Source organism: Nelumbo nucifera, chromosome 8, assembly GCF_055504915.1.
Source record: "Nelumbo nucifera cultivar China Antique chromosome 8, China Antique-T2T, whole genome shotgun sequence".
NCBI classification, from domain to species: Eukaryota; Viridiplantae; Streptophyta; class Magnoliopsida; order Proteales; family Nelumbonaceae; genus Nelumbo; species Nelumbo nucifera.
The window spans coordinates 45,842,845-45,851,312 of NC_142656.1; the positions used below are offsets into that span (position 1 = coordinate 45,842,845).

Below are 8,468 nucleotides of genomic sequence, written 5' to 3' on the forward strand. Positions count from 1 at the left end.
TGTTTCAGTGACATTATCGACACATTCTTGGTGGAGTCATGGAAACACACCAATTGGGCATCATTGGATGCTGCACAGAATTTATATTTCCATTAAAACCCCGAATAATCTGATACTGTGAATCTAAACGTGGGGTAATCTGTTGGATTATCGTGTTCATAAAGGCTGATGGTACAAGACCCAGGGTTGGGCCCTTTGGTTGGTTGAATTGAATGTAGCCGGAGAACTCCTATTGGTGGAAAAGAACAATACAGCTTGAATATGTTGGGTCAGTTTTCTCTCAAGTACAATCTTTGTGGGACCAGTTTTAATGCATTGCACCTGCTTGATGAAATGCATAGCTAACATTGTACACGGGATACTGTCTAACAGTTTAGTAATACAAGATTCTGGTCCAGAGAAGAGAGAGAGAGAGAGAGTTGCAACATGCATGTTCCTAGAAAACTGCATAATCCTGATCAAACAAGCAATTAGATCAAACAGGTATTAGAGTCTACGGAGCGGCCATATATTCATTACAAGCAGGTCTGGTTTACTAAATTAGTGGGGATTTAATCTAGGGGAGACTTGCTCTTCATACTCTTTCACGTTCCCCATTGGATTCTCCTCAAACCTTCCCAACCTCAAGTAGCTAAGCTCCACGCCCAGAGCCTCCCCATCGAGCGCCAGGTCGGCGAGAATCCGTCCCACCGCTGGCCCCATCTTGAACCCATGGCCGGAGAATCCACCGGCAACAACTACATCCTTTCCAAACTCACCACCACCCAAGTAATCAATCACGAAATCCCCATCAGGCGTCATGGAGTACATGCAGGATTGTGACATAACGGGCCCACTTGAGTCCACTAGGCCTGAGAATCGCCGTTGGATCCACTGGGTCACTGAATCCCCTATCAATGTGGGAGCCCATGTCCTCTTGTCCGGGTCGCATGGGTAACCACCATGCACGGCGATCTTGATCAACCCCGGGAACTCCAACGACGGTGTCCCATAAATGTAGGGATCACCGTAGCTCGCAAACGACGGGAACCCGCCGTGGATGGAGAATTCCGACTCGTATCCCTCCTTGATCCTCCAGTAATGCACTGTGGTGTGTAAAGGTTGAATGGGCAGCACCAGACCACTAACCGTTTTCACCAGCTTCTTCATCCAAGCCCCAGCAGTCACCACGCATTTCTTACCCAGAAACGTCTCGCCATTTCCCGTGCAGACTCTGAGGCATCCTCTCTCACCATCCCTCTTGATCTCCTTCACTTCCATGTTGTCTCTGAGAACAGCTCCCCTTCGAATTGCCAGTGTTTGGAACATGCTGACTGCCTTCGTGGGCTTAATTACACCACCCATCTCGGTGGACAGGCCGATCCAATTCTCGGGCAACTCGAACTTGCCGGAGAAGTGCTCCGACGCCTGCTTCCAGTCGAGGATGCGATAGGGAATCGAGTTGGTTTGGCAACTGGCAATGACTGCTTGAAGGCTCTTGTTGTCCGGCGGGCCGAAGTCGAACTGTGGAGCCTTGAAATAGACACGGTACCCGATTTCTGATTCGGCTTCCTCCCACAGACGAGATGACTCGATGACCATGCCGGGGTAGTAATCTTCAGGGTACGTTGCACGTATCGTGCGAGACTCGCCATGAGATGAACCTCGGTGGTGCAAGAAATCGAATTGGTCGAGGAGGAGCACTTTCCGGCCGCGCTTGGCTATTTGATAGGCAGCGCAGCTTCCCATGATACCGGCGCCGACGACGATTACGTCGAACTGGCCACGGGTGTCTCCCATCTTCACACACACAGTCTCTCTGTGCCTCTCTCTGGGACTCAAACAAAACACACAAGCTCATACACGTACAAAAAGCTCCAGTCTTTCTCACAGTAGGCTGGCTTCCAAAGTTCCAATCGAGTATTTGAAGGAAGACCTTTCTACTATTGACGCTATGGTTCCACATAATTACACAAATGCCACCAAAGAAACACGAGATTATTGAAAAATTTCCGCTCCATTTTGAAAGAAAAGAATTTTCGCTCGTTCCTGGGCTGGGAAGCAATGTGGATCCGCTACGGACAATGACGCGACTAATTCCTACTCACAAAGCACTACAGCCGCACATTTCGTATTATCTTCTCGTGAAAGATATAGCATACAAATAAGGGATATATGTTCCGGAACGGATCTGCAGCCGTAGATAGCGTTCTTGTGGGTAGCAAAGACCATGTCTCCTTGTTTTGTTGAAAAATTTTGATTGTTGGGTGAGGTGATTTTAATTTAACATCCACCATTAGAGAGGAGGATAACAAGCCATGTGGCTACTGTTTAAAGAATCTTAAACTTTCTTATTCTTACCCAGATCGGGTAGAGATGGTGGTTATTGGTTAAGCACACAATGAGAGTGATATTTTTAAGTGTGCCTAGGGATGTCAATGGATCAGGTTAAATGGTAAATCTGACTTAACTCGGCCCTATAAGGTCAAGTTAGGGTCAGGTATACTTGAGTGTAGGGTTGGGTTAGGGTTTTGATTCTTCAACTCGAGCTAGATTTGGGTTTTGCTGATTTAGCTTGTTGGGTCATAATACTCCCCTATATATTGGGGGTTTAATATTGTTTTTCATGTTTGTTTGGTTTTTCTTGTTTTACTATGGAGAAAGACACCTCAAGATCCATAAACCATATATAAAACAAGGAAGTCTAGAAAATTTCTCCTTTTTTGAATTTTTAATCCATTTCATTTTTTGAAACTACCAATTAGAAACTCTACTTTCCCCAAAACATCTTCCTAAATTCTCTCTCTCTCTCCCTCCCTCCCTCCCACATGCTCCAATAACCTAAATAATCTAATATTCTAAAATTTCTCCTAAACAACCTCCCCCACTATCCCCAACATTCTCCTAAATTATCTCTAATTTAGTAGAGAGTTTCTCTCTTAAATGATCTCTAATTCTTATTTATCTTCTCCCCCACTTTTTATCTATATCTATCTAAAGAAAGTATCAATTAAAAAATTTAAGAACTATTTAAATATTCTAACAAAATTATATAACAACTTTAAAATATTTATTAAAAAGACAAAAAATACTTACAATCGATTTAATAATATTCATATTATTAATAATTATATATTTTTATAAAATTCATCATAAAATTATGTACAAACAATATAAATTATGCTTTTTTGGATTATTCAATCTAAATGTTATTCAAATAATAAAAATCTAACATTAAAAATGAAATATTATTTAAATATTTCAATAACTAAATATCTTAAATAACAAAATATTAAAATTAATATTTTAAATCAATTAATAATATATTTTAAATACTTACTGAATAACTTTCAGTTATAATACATAGATTAAGATTTAAATATTTAGTTAAATAACTAAATATTTTAAATAACAAAATATTTAACATAACTAGATTTTACATAGTTAAAATAACAAAATTATGTATTAGTAGTAATATAATTTTATGGATTATTAAATTCAATAAGTAATTAATATTTTAAAATTTAAAGTGATATTATTTCAATAAATAAATAATATTGTAAATAAATAATTTCATTTGTACCAATTAATAATTCTAGAAAATAACTTTCAAAAAAATATTGATTATTAATAATAATAATTTTAAAAACTTAATATATATATTATATTTATCTATACTAAAATTAATATTTATTGTATTTCAGTAATTATTCATTGTTTTCTGTGATAAATATATTTTCAATAATTATGTATAAATCTATTTTTGTTTTGTTATTTAATAGAAAATTTCAATAATTATTAAATCAATTAATAATATATTTTAAATAGTTATTGAATAGCTTTCAATTATAATACATAGATTAAGATTTTAAATATTTTGTTAAATAACTAAATATTTAACATAACTAGATTTTAAATAGTTAAAATAACAAAATTATGTATTAATAGTTATATAATTTTATGGATTATTAAATTCAACAAGTAATTAATATTTTAAAATTTAAATAATGATATTATTTCAATAAATAAATAATATTGTAAATAACTAATTTCATTTATACCAATTAATAATTCTAGAAAATAACTTTCAAAATAATTAATGTTTATTAATAATAATTTTAAAACTTAATCTATATTTATTATATATTTATATATACTAAAATTAATATTTATTATATTTCAGTAATTATTTATTGTTTTTTGTGATAAATATATTTTCAATAATTATGTATAAATCTATTTTTGTTTTGTTATTTAGTAGAAAATTTTCAATAATTATTGAAGTTTAAGCTATTTTTATTTAGCTTTTTATATTTAATTTATTTTTATTTTCTCTATTAATTTTTAATAATTATTTGATGTTAAACTATTGTTCGCTAGTTAGTCCGGTTTAGTTGTAAGTTGTTTGGCCAACCAAATCCACCTAGTCAGGTTGGGGAGTTGGCTAGTCAAGTTATATTGGTTTAGGTTAATTTTCAGTTTGATCACTCGATTTAAAAGATTTAAACTTAAAAAAATAATTTTAAATTAAAAAAAAATTACAATGGAATTATTAAAAAAATAAATTTATGATATAAAATATTTTAGCTTAGGAAATATTAGAAATTTCCCACTTTCATGTATTAAAAATATATTTAAAATATAAAATATTAATATATATTTATGGTTGGGTCATTCGATTTTAGATAGTTTACAAAAGGCCAAAGCAAAACTAATCTTATAAAATTTCGGAAGCCAAAGGTGTATCTGTTCCATTGATCCTTATGGTATTTATATAGAAACGGCGGTGGAGTTCCTTGCTCCCTAAAACTTTCTAAAACAAACTTCCTAATCCAAAGAGGAAAAAGACTTCCTATATTAGTACAGGTACAGATCCGGGACTCTTCTCTGGGACTCTTCTGTAACATACAAAGTCGGGACTTTCGCGAGTGGACTCTCGCGAGTCTTCTTATCTTCGTCCAATACTCCCCCTCAAGGTGGTGCATGAGGATTGCGAATGCCCATCTTGGGAAGGAAGGAATCAAACTGTTGTTGTCCGAGGGCCTTGGTGAAAATGTCGACAAGTTGTTCACCGGTACGGACATTGGCAGGTGCAATAGTGCTGGCTTGGAGCTCATTGCAAATGAAATGACAATCAACTTCAATATGTTTGGTCCGCTCATGGAAAACAAGGTTCGCGGCAATGTGCAGAGCAGCTTGATTGTCATAAAATAGGTGTATAGGTTGAGGATGAGAGATACCCAAAGATGATAGCAGACCTTTTAGCCACTTCAACTCACAATTGGCAGTAGCCATTGACCGGTATTTAGCCTCAGCAGAGGAACGGGAGACAATATGTTGTTTCTTGGTTTTCCAGGAGATGGGGGAATGTCCGAACATGATAAAATACCCAGTAAGAGAGCGACGAGTGAGAGGGCAACTTGCCCGATCGGAATCACAGTAGGCATATAATTGCAGATCACTATCAGAGCGCAAAAATATTCCTTGACCAGGACGTCCTTTCAGATAATGAACCACACGTAAGGCTGCATCCCAATGATCAACTCGAGGACTGTGCATAAATTGAGATAGGACATGGATGCAATAACTAAGCTCCGACTGTGTAATGGTTAAATAAATCAAACGGCCCACATGACGTCGATATCGTTCCGAGTCATCCAGGAGCTTGCCGTCGACAAGGGCAAGTTTATGATTTTGAGTAATAAGAAAGTGAACAGGTTTGGACCCTAACAAGGCAGTTTCGGCAATAATGTCAAGGGCATACTTTCTTTGGCAAAGGAATATCCCTAATGATCCGCGAGTTACTTCGATGCCCAGAAAGTATTTAAGAGCACCCAAGTCCTTCATGTGAAAGCACCGGTTCATATATTGCATAAATTTGTGGATGAATGCCGGGTCATTCCCACCAACGATTAAGTCATCAACATAAACCAGGACATGCAAGACAAGCCCCTTCTTGCGATATGTAAATAAAGAATAATCAAAGCAACACTGATTAAAACCAAAGATTTTCAAGGCAGAACTTAATTTAGAAAACCAATTCCAGGGGGCTTGCCGTAGACCATACAAAGACTTCCGGAGTTTGCATATCTTACCTGTTCCAGAGGTCAAAAAGCCTGGAGGAGGTTTCATATAGACCTCCTCATAGAGATCACCGTGCAGGAAAGCATTGCGGACATCCATCTGATGCAATTCCCAACGTTGGGCCGCAGCAACTGCTAAGAAGGTTCGAATTGTGACCATTTTAGCCACAGGGGCAAAGGTTTCATTGTAATCAAGACCTTCAACTTGAGTGTTGCCCAAGGCTACCAACCGTGCTTTAAATCTTTCAATGGATCCATCAAATTTGTACTTGATTTTGTAGACCCATTTACATCCGATTGCCTTTTTTTTCAGGAGGGAGGTCTTCCAAGGTCCATGTCCCATTGTCTTCCAAAGCCTGTATTTCTTGGCGCATAGCTTCGCGCCATCGAGCATCAGTCATTGCCTCAGAGAAACGAGTAGGTTCTCGGCCTGCAGTAATAGCTGCCAAGAAATGCCTGTGTTTCATAGAAAAATTATCATACGTCACATAATGAGTTATGGGATAAGGAGTACCTGAGGATTGAGATGATGCAGGATAAACAGCGGAGGGGTCTAAACAATGAGCAGAGTGTGTGACAAAGTCCTGTAAATAGCTAGGGGTTCGCTTTTCTCGATGTCTGCGGCCTAATAACTCCGTGGTGAGCTGAGGAACAGCTGGAGTTTCATTATTCCTGCAATCTATATGGCTCCTTGTCTCATCAGGGGGGCCTGCCTCCTCATCATTACCCGTGTTCTGATGTTCTTCATTGGTCGTGTTGCTCCCCCTGACTTCTATATGAGGTGACTTAGATACCATGTCAGGAGGAGTAGTTGCAAAGTTCGATGGTTGGACAATCCAAGATATCCCAACATTTTCTGTGGCTATGGAAGGACTGGTTACTGAGGGTTGATGTTCCGGAGTGACACAAAGGGAAACTCTGTCTCACTAAACACCACGTCTCGTGAGATGAAGTAATCACCAGACTCAAGATTGTATAATTTCCACCCCTTTTTTCCCAAAAGGGTACCCAACAAAGACACATTTCCTACTCCTAGCGGCAAATTTGTCACGGTCCCGAGTATGCGAAAACACAAGCAACCAAAAACTCTGAGGTGTTTATAAGTAGGACTTTGTCCAAATAGCATCTCGTAAGGTGTTTTACCACCAAGAAGGGTCGAAGGTGTTCGGTTAATCAAGTACCCTGCGGTCAAAACACACTCACCCTAGAAATTGATCGGAAGATGTGCTTGAAACCTGAGTGCTCTGGCTACATTCAAGATATGACGATTCTTTCTTTCCACACGACCATTTTGTTGTGGTGTTCCAACACAGGAAGTCTGAAATAAAATTCCTTGCTCCTAAAAATATGATTTCAAGGATTTAAACTTTGTTCCATTATCACTTCTCACCACCCTAACCTTCTTATTGAATTGTCGTTCAACCATTGCATAGAAATTTCTGAGTGTTCGACCAACTTCACTTTTTTCAGCCAGCAAATAAATCAAAACTGCTCGAGAATAATCATCAACAATTGTCAAAAAATATACAGCACCGCAAGATGCAGGTACTCTATAAGCACCCCATAAGTCAAAATGAATCAAAGCAAAACAATCGGTCACTTTATTGTTGCTTTGAATAAAAACATCTCTAGTTTGCTTTGCCCTCAAACAAACACCACAGGTTTTGTTCATACTATTACTGATATTAAAAAGCGAACTAACCGTTTGATAAGAAGGGTGTCTCAATCTTTGATGCCACAAATCGCATGATCCAATTCCATCTGTCTTGTAAGCATGAACCGGCGCCACACCCTTGAAGACATAGACCCCATCAAGCTGTTCACCCACACCAATCAGAGTCCTCGAGATGCGGTCCTATATCACACACAACTTATTAGTAAACGTCACAATACAATCAGTGTCACAAAGTAACCAACCTATTGACAATAAATTGCAATTGAGTTTTGGGACATATAATACGTGTAGCAATTTAAAATTATTTCCAAGTTTAACAGTGCCTTCTTTCACGGCCTCGGTGTATGCACCGTTGGGTAAGCTAACAGGACAAGGTGCAACATCATGGGTGTTGACGAGCACATTTAAATTCCCTGTCATGTGATGTGACGCCCCAGAGTCAACAATCCATTCAGTGGAGTAATTCTTACTAGAGAGTTTTCCATTAGTCCTGGTTTTGTAAGCATTAAGCATGCTTACAAGAGTTTGTCATTGCTCGTCATTAAGCCCATTTAGTTCGGTCCTGTCTTCGTCAGTCACAACTACATTAGCAGCCACCTCACACCCCGCTGACGACTGTGCAGTATGAGCCTTTGTCATACCTCGGCCACATCCGCCAGAGGGTCCAACAGACTTACTCGAGCCCTCACCATTCCTGTCATTGTTGGCAGCCATGGTGACCAATAGAGTCC

At 38.2% G+C, this 8,468-nt stretch overlaps 2 protein-coding genes across 2 annotated transcripts; both read right to left on the bottom strand.

Annotated features, from left to right (window-relative positions):
- Nucleotides 1–234: 234 nt before the first annotated feature.
- Nucleotides 235–1,889, bottom strand: LOC104609076 (FAD-dependent oxidoreductase family protein). Its single transcript, XM_010275286.3, has one exon. The coding sequence runs from the start codon at nucleotides 1,777–1,779 to the stop codon at nucleotides 541–543; it is 1,239 nt and encodes a 412-aa protein (XP_010273588.1). The 5' UTR covers nucleotides 1,780–1,889; the 3' UTR covers nucleotides 235–540.
- A 4,460-nt stretch (nucleotides 1,890–6,349) lies between these two features.
- Nucleotides 6,350–8,250, bottom strand: LOC148789968 (uncharacterized). The gene is made up of 4 exons (XM_088893827.1): nucleotides 8,023–8,250; nucleotides 7,765–7,917; nucleotides 7,298–7,401; nucleotides 6,350–6,980 (listed from the first exon to the last, which is right to left on the bottom strand). The coding sequence occupies exons 1-4, from the start codon at nucleotides 8,248–8,250 to the stop codon at nucleotides 6,350–6,352; spliced, it is 1,116 nt and encodes a 371-aa protein (XP_088749953.1).
- Between the last annotated feature and the right edge of the window lie 218 nt (nucleotides 8,251–8,468).

What these genes read in the sequence shown, in the direction of transcription:
- LOC104609076 (XM_010275286.3), bottom strand. Translation starts at nt 1,779, where the DNA reads ATGGGAGACACCCGTGGCCAGTTCGACGTAATCGTCGTCGGCGCCGGT.
- LOC148789968 (XM_088893827.1), bottom strand. Translation starts at nt 8,250, where the DNA reads ATGCTTAATGCTTACAAAACCAGGACTAATGGAAAACTCTCTAGTAAG. An exon ending in GACACCCTTCTTATCAAACG is followed by an intron (nt 7,402 to 7,764) that starts GTTAGTTCGCTT and finishes TCATATTTTTAG; the next exon opens with GAGCAAGGAATTTTATTTCA. An exon ending in AATGTAGCCAGAGCACTCAG is followed by an intron (nt 6,981 to 7,297) that starts GTTTCAAGCACA and finishes TTAGTGAGACAG; the next exon opens with AGTTTCCCTTTGTGTCACTC.